We start from the raw sequence: 14,127 nt of genomic DNA on the forward strand, positions 1-14,127 counted from the left end.
ATTATGTTTAAATCTGTGGAAGTTGATGAGATCATTAAGAGAGAAAGTATAAAGAGAGAAGAGAAGAGGGTCCAGGATTATCTCCTGAAGTTTCCCAGCATGCAGAGATTGGGTAGAGAAGTCTTTCTCAATCTTTTCTTCATTATTGCTCCGTAAGGAGCCTTTGTGTACATTTTTGTCTTAATTACTCACTCCAGGAAATTTTAGCGCCACAGATATAGTGTATGTTTCTTCATGTACTGTGGTCTTTTGAGGCCACTAACCATTATAATATCTAAGATATTTTCACCCCTTCCCACCAAGAATCAGTTTTCTCCCTCTTGGGGGAAATGCAAGGGGAAGAGGACAGAGAAGTAAGGGAAGGAGTAGCCAGTAGGATAGGAGAAAAGGCAAGAGAGGGTGCTGCAGTAAAGCCAAGAGAAGGAGACTGTCACAAGGAAGAAGGGGTGTTGAATACTGAAGAATGCTGTCCACGGGATTTGGCAACATGGAGGTTGTCGTAACCTTCACAGAAACAGTGTCAGTACAGTGATGGGATGGAAATGGAGTGGTGAGTTGAAGAGCATCTAGGGGGTAGGTGGAGATCTCAAGTGTGGATAACCTTGAAGAAGTTTGGCTGCAAATGGGTATGAGAAGTGGGTGAGGACTAGGAAAAAGCTTGTTGGAGAACATGTGACTTGTACTGGATTTTGAAGTATAGTTAGAGTCTAAACCCTTGTAAAGAAGTAGAAAGAATGTTACAGGGCTAGGTGGGAACTGCTTTAAGCTCAAGACAGAGGTGAAAATATGTAAGGCATATTTGGAGGAATGATGAATGAGTACATTTTAACTATAGTTGGTAAGTCTGCATTTTGTATGGTTACAGGAATGGAGATTGGATTAGGTAGGTTGTTGCTAAACTGAAGAGTCTTGGGAGCCTGGCAGAGGAGATTGAATTTACTATAGTGGGCCACCTAATCTATTATAATTTCTTAAGTAGAGTAAATAACATGTTAAATGTAGTTTTTAAGATGGTCTGGTTGAGTTCAATTAGGAAATAGTGATAGTAGTTCAGATATGGTCAAATATCAACAGATATTTGGATGCCTAATATATTTAAGTGATGAGAACATGTATTTCTGAGCCCAATTTCCTATCCGTTTCTTCCATATCCAACCACTGTCTGCCCTACTTTCTTTATTCTCAGATCATGACCATAATCACCTAAACCTGCACTGTCCAGTATAGTAGCCACTAGCCATATGTGGTTATTGAGTACTTGAAATGTTGCCAGTGTGAATCAAGATATTCTGTAACTGTAAAATATATACTGGATTTCAAAGACTTAGTGCAAAAAAAACCCAATATAAAATATCAGTAATTTTTTATATTGGTTATATGTTGAAATGATAATACTTTTAACATACTGGGCTAAATAAAATTTATTATTAAAATTAATTTTAGGTTTGGAACTCCTGGTTGAGAGAACTTAGCTACTAGGGGCAGCATGAAAGTACTGTAATCCTAACGGGAGATTGGGGGGAGAGAGCAAGAGTGATGTGAGAAAAGAGATTCTGAAGACTCCGCCTCACCAAAAGCAATCTTTATTCAAGCCAATCTTGCCAGAAAAAATTGTTTAATTTTCTAAGCTATTTGGACGTTCTCCTCTTGAGATTACTCCAGTTCTCTGGAGGAACCAGAGATGCTTTTGAGTTAATAAGCAAACACTAGTAGAAAGATTGTTAGAGAAACCATTAATTGCCTTCCTAGCACCTAGCTGAGGAAGCACAGGGAAGGGGAATTTTGATTGGCAAAGGTTAGAGGAGGAGTGAATTTTAATTTGAAAATTTCTGTTACTAGAGTATTCGAGGAGGGCCAAACATGGACATGGCTTTTTGGAGGGCTTTGGCATAGAAAAAGGAACATGACAACCTAGGATACCTAGGAAGTGCTAGGAGGTCTAATAAAATAAGGTGGGAAAGAAGTGTAGGAAGAAGGCAGAAAATGGGTAGGAAGAAATGTAAAAAACACAACACAACCTGGAATGTATAGTATGGCTTTAACCATCCAAAATAGTTCATTTGATGATGAGACTAGCATAGTATTATAGTAAGGAAAATAGTTGTTGGAATGGCAGTATTGTCAGATTTTTACAAAGATAATTTATCTTTTGAATATAAATACTATATAGAGAGGTCAGTGTTGAAGCATTTTAACTTTGCCCAGAGATAACCATGTCTCCTCTTTTCCTGATGCTCACCTAGGATAAGCTAACTACAGCCGAACCCTCTCTTCCACTTTTTGGCCTAATGCAGCTCTCAGGTTTTTGTTTCTTGATTTCTGTTTGTCTAGAATATCCCACTACCAGCAAAGTCTTATGGATTCTTTCTTTGAAATTCTTTCCTCTCTCTGTATACTGATACTTCACAACATGATTTATTGCAAACTCTATTGTTTCACCCCCCCACCAAATTAGACTACATAACAGTATCTTCCCAAAGCATCAATTTCATCCTTCACTTGCCTACTTAAAAACATAAAGATCCCTTACAATCTTTTACATACAGCCAAACTTATCTACGTATTATTTGTGATTTTCTATGATCTGATCAATTTTACTCATCCAGCCATATTTCCCACCACTTTGCAACATAAATCTTATATATAAGCTTTCTTATAAGCTGTCCATATGGCCTGATGTTTCTTAAATGTGCTTTTTCCATCACTTTTTCTCCCTGAAAGAATACTTTTTCCCTCACTGCCTTGACAAGTTCTGCCCATTTTTCTGAATCCAGTTTAGATGCTATCCTCTCCAAAGGATATTTCTGAGTGCAGCAGGCTTTATCAATATCTCTTTTCAAAATCATTTGGTACTTAAGGCATTTATAATGTTTTACACTATATTATACTTTATCAATATCTTATTCTCTGTTTCCTATATGTTGTTTGCCCAACCGAATTATTAGTTTTTAAGAGAAATATACTTTTCTTAATATTTGTTTTAACCCATTACTAAATACATAATAGACTCTCAATGGATGATTTTTGACCCAAACAGTATTGTTGACCAATTTCAGATAAAAGGTTAGATAAGGTAGACAAAACAGCACTCTTAAGAGATGATTTATTTAGTTATCTAAAACCGAAAGATGTTTCTTTAGAAACTCAAACTCAGCCTTTTAAAAATATCTGATTCTGTTTTTACAAACTTTCCTAAAAATATAGATATCTATTGCTTCATATCATATCACCCCACAATTTAGAGGCTTAAAACAATGAACATTTATTATTTCACAGTGTCTGTAGGTCAGGAATCTGGGCGCAGTGGAGCTGAGTGGCTCTGGCTCAAGGTCTCTCACGAGGTTGTAGTCAGGTTGGCAGCGGGGCTACAGTCTCATCTCTAGGCCCAACTCAGGAGGGTCGGCTTCCAAGCTGACTCATATGATTGTTGGCAGGATTCAGTTCCTCACAGGTTTGGACTGAGGTCCCCAGTTCCTCGTTGGCTGTGGCCAGAGGCTCCCTTCAGTTCCTTGCCATACAAGACTCCCAATAAAGCAGCTCAGAACATCATAGCAGCTGGCTTTCCTCAGAGTGAACAAATGAGGGAGCACCATGACGAAAGCCACAGTATTTTCTATTCTAATTTCGCAAGTAACATCTCATTACTTCTGTCATATTTTATTCACTAGAAGTGAATCAATAAATCCAATCCACGAGGGCTGGCCCCGTGGCCGAGTGGTTAAGTTCGCGTGCTCCACTGCAGGCAGCCCAGTGTTTCTTTGGTTCGAATCCTGGGCGCAGACATGGCAATGCTCATCAAGCCACGCTGAGGAGGCGTCCCACGTGCCACAACTAGAAGGACCCACAACGAAGAATATACAACTATGTACCGGGGGGCTTTGGGGAAAAAAAGGAAAAAATAAAATCTTAAAAAAATAATAAAATTTAAAACAAAAAATAAATAAATAAAAATAAATCCAATCCACACTCACAGGAAGGGGATTATACCAAGGTGTGAATACCAGGAGATGGGGATCACTGAGGTCCATCTAAGAGGCTACCTACCTTAGCCAGGCTATTCTTCTCTTGTCTAGAGAACCTTCCTGGCCTCAGGAAAAGAAATGTTGCTCATCTGAGTCTTTCCCAATAATTATTCTACCCCTAGTACCTAAGCTTAAATCTGTGATAGCATATCCAGGGTCATTTAATATTGAATTATATCTTCTTCTGCATCCTGACCCCCTAAAACGTTCGCCAGGAGAACATATACAGTCCTCTATCACAATAAATACAGACCTTAAATTAAATATATGATACAAGGATAGCACTTATTTATTTGAGTAAATACGGTATAGAATTTACTTTAAAATAAAGCATAGTTTTCTGTTAAATGCTGTATCAAAATCTCAACACAAAAATATACAACGTGCCATGTATAGTAAGGACTTAAAAATATTTATTAAATAGACTTGCTTATAGATTTTTTTATTAAGATTATGATAGTTTACAACCTTGTGAAATTTCAGTTGTACATCATTGTTATTCTTATTGTGGGTACACCACTTCACCCTTTGTGCCCTCCCCCCACCCCGCCTTTCCCCTGGTAACCACCGATCAGATCTCCTTGTCTCTATGTTAACTTCCACCTGTGAGTGGAGTCATACAGAGTTCGTCTTTCTCTGTCTGGCTTATTTCACTTAACATAATACCCTCAAGTTCCATCCACACTGATGTGAATGGGACGATTTTGTCCTTTTTTATGGCTGAGTAGTATTCCATTGTGTGTATATACCATATCTTCTTTATCCAATCATCAGTTGCTGGGCACTTAGGTTGGTTCCATGTCTTGGCTATTGTAAATAATGCTGCGATGAACATAGGGGTGCATGGGACTCTTGGAATTGCTGATTTCAGGTTCTTAGGATAGATACCCAGTAGTGGGCTGGCTGGGTTATAAGGTATTTCTATTTTTAACTTTTTGAGAAATCTCCATACTATTTTCCACAGTGGCTGCACCAGTTTGCATTCCCACCAACAGTGTATGAGGGTTCCTTTTTCTCCACAACCTCTCCAACATTTGTCACTCTTGGTTTTGGATATTTTTGCCATTCTAACAGGTGTAAGGTGATATCTTAGTGTAGTTTTGATTTGCATTTCCCTGATGATTAGTGATGATGAGCATCTTTTCATGTGTCTATTGGCCATCCTTATATCTTCTTTGGAGAAATGTCTGTTCATGTCCCCTGCCCATTTTTTGATTGGGTTGTTTGATTTTTTGTTGTTGAGCTGTGTGAGTTCTTTATATATTATGGAGATTAAGCCTTTGTCGGATAAGTAACTTGTAAATATTTTATTCCCAATTAGTGGGCTGTTTTTTTGTTTCAATCCTGTTTTCCCTTGCCTTGAAGAAGCTCTTTAGTCTGATGAAGTCCCATTTGTTTATTCTTTCTATTGTTTCCCTCGTCTGAGGAGTTATGGTGTCTGAAAAGATTCTTTTGGAACTGATGTCAAAGAGTGTACTGCCTATATTCTCTTCTAGAAGACTTATTGTTTCAGGCCTAATCTTTAGGTATTTGATCCATTTAGAGTTTATTTTTGTGAATGGTGAAAAAGAGCGGTCAATTTTCATTCTTTTACATGTGGCTGTCCGGTTTTCCCAGCACCATTTGTTGAAGAGACTTTCTTTTCTCCATTGTAGGCCCTCAGCTCCTTTGTCGAAGATTAGCTGTCCATAGATGTGTGGTTTTATTTCTGGGCTTTCAATTCTGTTCCATTGGTCTGTGCACATGTTTCTGTACCAGTACCATGCTGCTTTGATTACTGTAGCTCTGCAGTATGTTTTGAAGTCAGGGATTGTGATGCCTCCGGCTTTGTTCTTCTTACTCAGGATTGCTTTAGCAATTCGGGGTCTTTTGTTGCCCCATATGAATTTTAGCATTCTTTGTTCAATTTCTGTAAAGAATGTCATTGGGATTCTGATTGGGATAGCATTGAATCTGCAGATTGCTTTAGGTAGTATGGACATTTTAACTATGTTTATTCTTCCAGTCCATGTGCATGGAGTGTCTTTCCATCTCTTTATGTCGTCATCAATTTCTTTCAAGAAAGTCTTGTAGTTTTCATTGTATAGATCTTTCACTTCCTTGGTTAAATTTATCCCAAGGTATTTTATTCTTTTCGTTGTGATTATGAATGGGATTGAGTTCTTGAGTTCTTTTTCTGTTAGTTCATTAGAGTATAGAAATGCTACTGATTTATGTATGTTGATTTTATATCCTGCAACTTTGCTGTAGCTGTTGATTGTTTCTAATAGTTGTCCTATGGATTCTTTGGGGTTTTCTATATATAAGATCATGTCATCTGCAAACAGCGAGAGTTTCACTTCTTCCCTCCCTATTTGGATTCCTTTTATTCCTTTCTCTTGCCTAATTGCTCTGGCCAACACCTCCAGTACTATGTTGAATAGGAGTGGTGAAAGTGGGCACCCTTGTCTTGTTCCTGTTCTCAGAGGGATAGCTTTCAGTTTTTGTCCGTTGAGTATGATGTGGGCTGTGGGCTTGTCATATACGGCCTTTATTATGTTGAGATACTTTCCTTCTCTGGGCATTTTATTGAAGGTTTTTATCATAAATGGATGTTGGATCTTGTCGAATGCTTTCTCTGCATCTATTGAGATGATCATGTGTTGCTTGTATATTTTTGTGAATCAATTAATTTAGTGCTTTTAGAGTTCTTTTACCTATGTAGAATAAAATCATTACTGGTTAGATTTTGCTATCTTGAAGTTTTTATTAAAAGCACAAATAATAACATATTCATGTTCATAAGAGTGTGCAAACTTAACCACTCAGCTACAGGGCTGGCCCCTAGAAGTTTATTTTGAATTAGAAAATAAAGATTATATTAAAGGGGCCGGCCCGGTGGTGCAGCGGTTAAGTGCGCACGTTCCGCTTCTTGGCGACCTGGGGTTTGCTGGTTCGGGTCCCAGGTGCAGACATGGCACGGCTTGGCAAAAGCCATGCTGTGGTAGGCGTCCCACGTATAAAATAGAGGAAGATGGGTGTGGATGTTAGCTCAGGGCCAGTCTTCCTCAGCAAAAAGAGGAAGATTGGCAGTAGTTAGCTCAGGGCTAGTCCTCCTCCTCAAAAAAAAAAAGCTTATATTAAAAACAATTTCATCAATTAGTTAGTGATTTGGGAGCCTGAGTGAGAAGTTGGTTCAGTATATCACTGTTTATATCAAAATAAATTCCACATAAATTAAATATGTAAACATTAAAAAGAACAAACATAAAACATAAAATTATATTAAGAAAGCATATGTAAATATTTGTATACTCTTAAGAGGTGATTTTTCTAAACATGACATTCAACCCATAAGCTATAATAGAAGAATTTGACTATATTAAAATTAAATATTCCTGTATGGCAAAAATAGGTAAAACATCATTGTAAAGTCAGAAGCCAATATGGGAAAAAAATATTTACCACACATGTAACAGGAAGTGTTGTAATTCCTTTAATTGAAAAAGAGCTTTTGCAGTTCAATAAGAAAAATGATACTTGGCTAAACAGGCAATTCAAAGGAAAGAAGTATGTATAGTTAATACGTAATTAAAAAGGCAAAACATAGATTAAAAGGTACTACATATATTAAAATGGTGCCGCATATATTTGAAAGTTGCCACATATACTAAAAGTCATACATATATTAAAAAGATGATAGCAAATAAAAATACATGCATAAAAAGATAATTTTTTAAATGCAAAAAAATTTGTTTGCTTCTCAGAATGGCACACATTTAGAAGACTGGTAACACCCATTTTTGGAAAGGTAATAGGGTAATATATTGTTGCTAGCAGTAAAACTTGGTACAACCTTTTAGAGTTTTTGTTGTAGTGACATGGAAAGATGCTCAAATATATTGTAAAGTGAAAGTAAAAGAAAGTTCAAAAGCGTTACAATATGTACATTGAAAAAATATGTGAGACTTTAGCAAACAGTTAACATCGATTTTCTCTGAATAGGATTGGGAGGGTCTGTTTTATATGTCACCTTTTGCTACAATTTATAATTAAAATCTGTTACCTTTGTGATCTGAAAAAGTAATATTTTAAAAAGGCAACTTTACAATTTCTTTTTACAGGAGATTACATGCTTGATGCAAAGCCAAAAGAAATTTCAGAAATTCAACGTTTAAACTATGAGCAGGTAATAGACACAATTTTTTTTTACATTAAAATATATAATTTTTAACTTATGGATGTATTCATTGGTCCCTATCAGTGGCTTTGCAGGCATATTCTTTGTTTTCTTTTTTTACAGTTCTTTAAAAATGTAAAAAACATTTTTATCCCTGTTTTATATGAGCATCTATGCTATATAGAATGAAACATAGATATCATTCTACAGACCTATGTAGAATGATAACCTGGTATTTTCCTTCAAAAATTGAAGTGAATTTGTCATTGATGCATCTTTTCTCATTTTATTTATATTTTATAACTAAGTTATATTTAGGAGAAAGTTGAGCAAATGATGTCTGAAGTATGGCATTAGGAAAAAATCTGCTGTTTCATACTTTCAATGTGTCCACATGTCTTGGCATGTTCTTTAGAGATTCTGTTCTGTAATATAGGAGGGGTCACTAGGTTCAAAATTAGTGGAGCTGGAAGAAAGCAAGCAGAGCTTCATTTTCTTCAGTATTCAAGTAATGCAAAATTTCTTGAATTTGAATGTTCAGATAGTCTAGTCCTAATAGAATTGAGAAGCCAACATGTTTCATTGCACTGTGTAAGGTAGGAAATCTATAGCTAAAGCCAAACTGGTACATTAAATCATTTAAATCTATTGGAATTTGTATCTTAAAGCAGTGATTTCCAAACATTTTCCACAATAGAAACCTCTTTTCAAAGGAAATCTTACTCTAACCTCCAATACATGAAACCAGTAAATGATATTTTATAAGTATAAAGTGATAAGGTTCAATTTATATCGTTTATTTATCAAATTTATATCATTGCTTATTGAAATTAGTGAGACTATTTTGATTAATACAAAAACTTGAAATTAGGAATTATGGATGATATTTGCAGTTTCATATTAACCTCAAAGTTCATTTTACTTCTGTTGCACAGTTTTGAGAAAATCTTGATTGATGAGTGTTTGCAAATGATATAAGCATTTCGTTTGTTTCAAGTCCATCTTGCAGTCTCAAGATCCACTTCCATTAAGGTGATCTAGACTCTTGGAAAATGATTGGAATTAAAGTTTTGTTTCAAAGTTGAAACAAACAATATCTAACAACTACTTGCATTTCTTATAAACATGTCAGACAAAAAGTACTGTCATTTAAAATAAGCTCTAAAATTATTTATAAGGTATTACGATTACATTACCATTAGTTTTGAGAATAGTATGTACCCAGCTGATGACAGGGCTAGGTCTAATATTTCACAAGTGTGATGTGGTAGTGTTCTTTTTTGTATGATTTTATGGGAGCAGAAATGTCCTAAATTTTAGAAAGACCAATGTAGAGCTACAATCTTCCTAGTTAAAACCTCTTTACCAGAAGTTGTAAACAGCATATTTTTTCCAGTTTTGCTCAATGATAGATACCCTGACAACACAAGAAAATACTGTGTGTAGGTGTTTGTGTTTATGACAGATTTTTTTTAATGATTGAAGATATGTTTTAAAAATATATTTTATATTTAAATTTAAAATATTTCACCATGTTAGAAATACCTTTAGGAAAAATTCTAAGAAACAATTTAACTACTACCTTAAAGGGACCAATAGTAATCCCTTCTTGTGATGTAAGCAACCATCCCTAGGATTTATATTTTATAATATTAATTATCATAATTTGGATTTTGGAACAAGATGGCAAAATACCCTCTTTAACCCTTTGCTTATAAATTTTATTTTTTATCAGTTTTATTAATCTTTATGGATATTATCAAATGGTGTCGATTTAGTGATTGTAATACCATGTAATCTATAAAAAATGTAGAAGTTATGTAAAGGTGTAAGCATGAGCCCAGGAACTATTAGAAATTATACTTCCCCGAAGGAAAATTGGGCAACCAAGAATTTAACAAATATAGAAGAAAAAATTGGTAGTAGTGGAATTATAATCCTACAGTTGCTCCCTGTTGTTACTATCTTCTCAGGTTGATCATTGTTATGGCCTTAAAAAATTTTTTTTAACACTGAAGGGAAAAAGTGTGAGCTGATTGTTTTCAAAGACTCAACTTTTGGGAAGATTGAGAAAATATATTGTTTTAGGGGAACATAGTTATTAGGAAGAGCTGAAACTGATGAAAGCCAAAGATTATGTAACTATTTATCCTGTAAATTCTTTTTCCATAAATTTAAAACATTTGAATAATTTCTATTTTCAGTCTAGACTGTCTCTTAGAATGGAATTTTATAAGATATTTAGTCAAACAAAACTTTGTGCTTATGACCTGAATTTGTCTTTTTCAGATTTCAGAGAGAGTTCTTAGTTTCAATACAACAGGATTTATTTCATGTTCACCCTATCTACTATAAGCCCTTCAGTAGGCTGTAGTCTACTTCTATTTTATAGCTACAGTATGTAGCACAGTGTCTGATTAACAGTAGGCATTAAGTAAAATTTTATTAAATTTTATATATTGATTTTCTTTGTTTTATCAAATATATCCTCTATATAATGTACCCATATTTAATGTATTAAAATGGTTAGGAAAAAATATGCTTTAAAATCGTCTTCATTACAGTCTTATGTGACCAAATGACTCCTTAATTTGGGCAGCAAGTCTTTTTGATCAAGCCTGTCTTTCTCTCAGGTTTCATTTCCCACCACTTTCTGCAGCAGAGTTTTTTTTCCAAGCTTTTTTTCCAAGCTTCCCAAGACTCACTATTTTGCTTTGGTCGTTATTTTTAAAGAGGCTCTTTTTTTTTTTTTTAAGCAGTTTACATTCATAGCAAAATTGAGTAGAAAGTACAGAGAGTTCTCATATACCCATGGTTCCCCCCATCACCACAATCTCCCCCACTATTAACATCCTGTGCCAGAGTGATAACATATGTTATAATCTATGAACCTACACTGATACATAATTATCACCCAAAGCCCATAGTTTACATTAGGGTTCACCCTTGGTGTTATATATTCTATGGGTTTTGACAAATGTGTAATGACACGTATCCACCATTATAGTACCACACAGAATAGTTTTGCTGCCCCTAAAATTCCTCTGTGTTCTGCCTATATATCCCTCCCTCCTCCTAACCCCTGGCAACTACTAATCCTTTACTGTCCTCATTGTTTTTCCTTCCCACAATGTCAATTGGAATCATACGATATGTAGCCATTTCAGATTGGCTTCTTTCACTTAGTGTTATACATTTAAATTTCCTCCATGTCTTTTCATGGCTTGATAGCTCATTTCTTTTCTTTTTTTCAGTTGTGGTTAAAAAACAAAATATGAAATTTTCTCTCAATCATTTTTAAATGTATAGTTCAGTAGTGTTAACTAATATTCACATTGTTGTGTAACAGATCTCTACAGCATTTTCATCTTGTAAAACTGAAACTATACTCATTGAACAACTCACTAGTACTCCCTCCCTCCAACTCGTGGCAACCACAATTCTACTTTCTGTTTCCATGATTTTGACTCTATAGATATCTCATATAAGTGGTATCACATAGTATTTGTCCTTATGTGACACCTTATTTCACTCAGCATAATGTCCTCAAGTTTCATCCATGTTGTAGCATGTAATAGGATTTCTTTCTTTTTTTAAGGCAGAGTAATATTCCATTGTGTGTGTGTGTGTGTATATATATATATATATATATATATATATATACTACATTTTCTCCATCTATTTATCTGTCAGTGGACATTTGGGCTGCTTCTACCTCTAGGCTATTGTGAATAATGCTGCAGTGAACATGGGTATACAAATATCTCTTCAAGATGCTGCTTTCAGTTCTTTTGGATATATTCCCAGAAGTGAGAGAGGCCTTCCTCTTTGACTAAAAACTTTTGTCTTTAGGCTTCTTGGTCCAAAATAGGTCCCTCACTCTTGTCACTCTGTACATCTTTGTCCTGTTCAGTTTTTCTCACTAATACTTGACATTATATTATGTTTATATATTTGTCTCTCATAGTAGAATGTTAGTCACATGAGATCAGAAACTTTGTTTTATTTGCTATTATATCTTTAGAACTCAGATAGTGCCTGACACATAGTAGGTACTTAGTGATAAAAATTGGTTGAAGGGATGAATAAATTGGATAAAATGGAAAATTAGAAGTAAATGTGCCTGCATTTAAGTATCTTTTTTGTTGTTGTTGCTTGATTTTTCTCATCTTTACCCTTCCTCTTTCTGTTTTCAGAATATGAGTGATGCTATGGCAATCTTGCACAAACTACAGACAGGCTTGGATGTAAATGTAAAATTCACTGGTGTTCGAGTGTTTGAATATACACCAGAATGCATAGTATTTGATCTTCTTGATATTCCTTTGTACCATGGGTGGTTAGTGGACCCTCAGGTAAGTAGAAAATTTTAAATTATACAAACACAGATGTAGTAAAAGTTTATTATTTTGGCAAAGTAATCTAGATTTATATTTTCTTATACTTATGTTTTTTGTGCTTTTACTTGGAATTAGCCAAATTATGAAGCTAAGGGCACAGTCCTCCAGACTGCTAAATTTGCTCAAGACTTGAAGGAGTTAGGGGCCAAATACAAAGCTGAGTCTGCATCCTCCCCAACTCTTGTTATTATCTGTCTTTTTGATTATAGTCATCCTAGTAGGTGTAAAGTCATATCTCATTGTGGATTTGTTTGCATTTCTCTGGTGACTAATGATATTGAGCATCTTTTCACGTGTTTATTGGCCATTTGAATATCTTTGGAGAAGTGTCTGTAGATCCCTTGCCTGTTTTTACTAGTCTCTTTGTTATTGAGTTGCAAGAGTTCTTTATATATCTAGGTATAAGTCTCTTATCAGATATATGATTTGCAAATATTTTATGGGTTGTCTTTTCACTTTCTTGATAGCTTCTGAAGCACAAAAGTTTTTAATTTTGATGAAGTCCAATTTATCTATTTTTCCTTTTGTTGCTTATGCTTTTGGTATCCTACCTAAGATGGCTTTGCCTAACGCAAAGTCACAAAGATTTACTCTTATATCTTTTTCTAAGGATTTTATAGTTTTTTTTTTTTAAAGATTTTATTTTTTTCCTTTTTCTCCCCAAAGCCCCCCGGTACATAGTTGTATATTCTTAGTTGTGGGTCCGTCTAGTTGTGGTATGTGGGATGCCGCCTCAGCGTGGCTCAATGAATGGTGCCATGTCCGCAGTGCACGAACTTAACCACTCTGCCACGGGGCCGGCCCCAGGATTTTATAGTTTTAGTGCTTACATTTAGGAGTATGATCCATTTTGAGTTGATTTTTGTGTATAATTTGAGGAAGAGATTCAATTTTGTTCTTTTGCATGTGGATATCCACTTGTCCTAGTACCATTTCTTGTAAAGGTTATTCTTTCTCCCCATTGAATTATCTTAGTACTCAGAATGATCTTTGTAAAACAAACCCTCCCCTTTATCCCTATGGCCTCCTCCCTTCCTTAAAAGCCTCCAGTGTAACTAAAATAAGATGCAGAATCCTGATGAGAGTTTTCATGATATGCTGCGTGATCTAGACTCTGCCTGGCTGTCCGACTTCACCTATGTAATTCTCCCACTTTTTTACTACCCTTCAGCAACATGAACTGCTTTCCTATTCTTCAGACATATTAAGCTCATTCCTACACTGAGTCTTTGTACCAGCTGATTGCCCACTGTGGAACACTGTTATACTACCCTAACACATTGTTCTCTCAGATCTTCACATTTCTGGTGTCTCATTATTCAGGTCTTAGGTCAAATATCACCTTGTTTAGAGCAGCCCTCTCTGACCAACTTGTTGAAATTAGTCACCTTCCTTTTCCTCAGTCATTTCCTCTCCCATGACCCTATTTGATTTTCTTTACCACTTATCATTATCTGGAATTCTTATTTATTCCTTTACTTGACTGGCTGTCATCTCCCACTAGAATGAATGTCTTATGTGGGCTAGGCTGTTATTTCTCATTGTT

General features: G+C 35.3%; 1 protein-coding gene across 2 annotated transcripts in view; it reads left to right on the forward strand.

The window, feature by feature from the left end:
• MINDY2 (MINDY lysine 48 deubiquitinase 2) overlaps positions 1–14,127 on the forward strand; it is a 69,365-nt gene that overhangs the window by 21,024 nt on the left and 34,214 nt on the right. For both annotated transcript variants that reach the window (XM_046653271.1, XM_046653270.1), the window contains exons 3-4: positions 8,126–8,190; positions 12,378–12,536. In XM_046653271.1, the coding sequence (XP_046509227.1) occupies positions 8,126–8,190; positions 12,378–12,536 (224 nt within the window). The remainder of the gene's footprint in view (positions 1–8,125; positions 8,191–12,377; positions 12,537–14,127) is intronic.

This window comes from Equus quagga, chromosome 2, assembly GCF_021613505.1.
Source record: "Equus quagga isolate Etosha38 chromosome 2, UCLA_HA_Equagga_1.0, whole genome shotgun sequence".
NCBI classification, from domain to species: domain Eukaryota; kingdom Metazoa; phylum Chordata; class Mammalia; order Perissodactyla; family Equidae; genus Equus; species Equus quagga.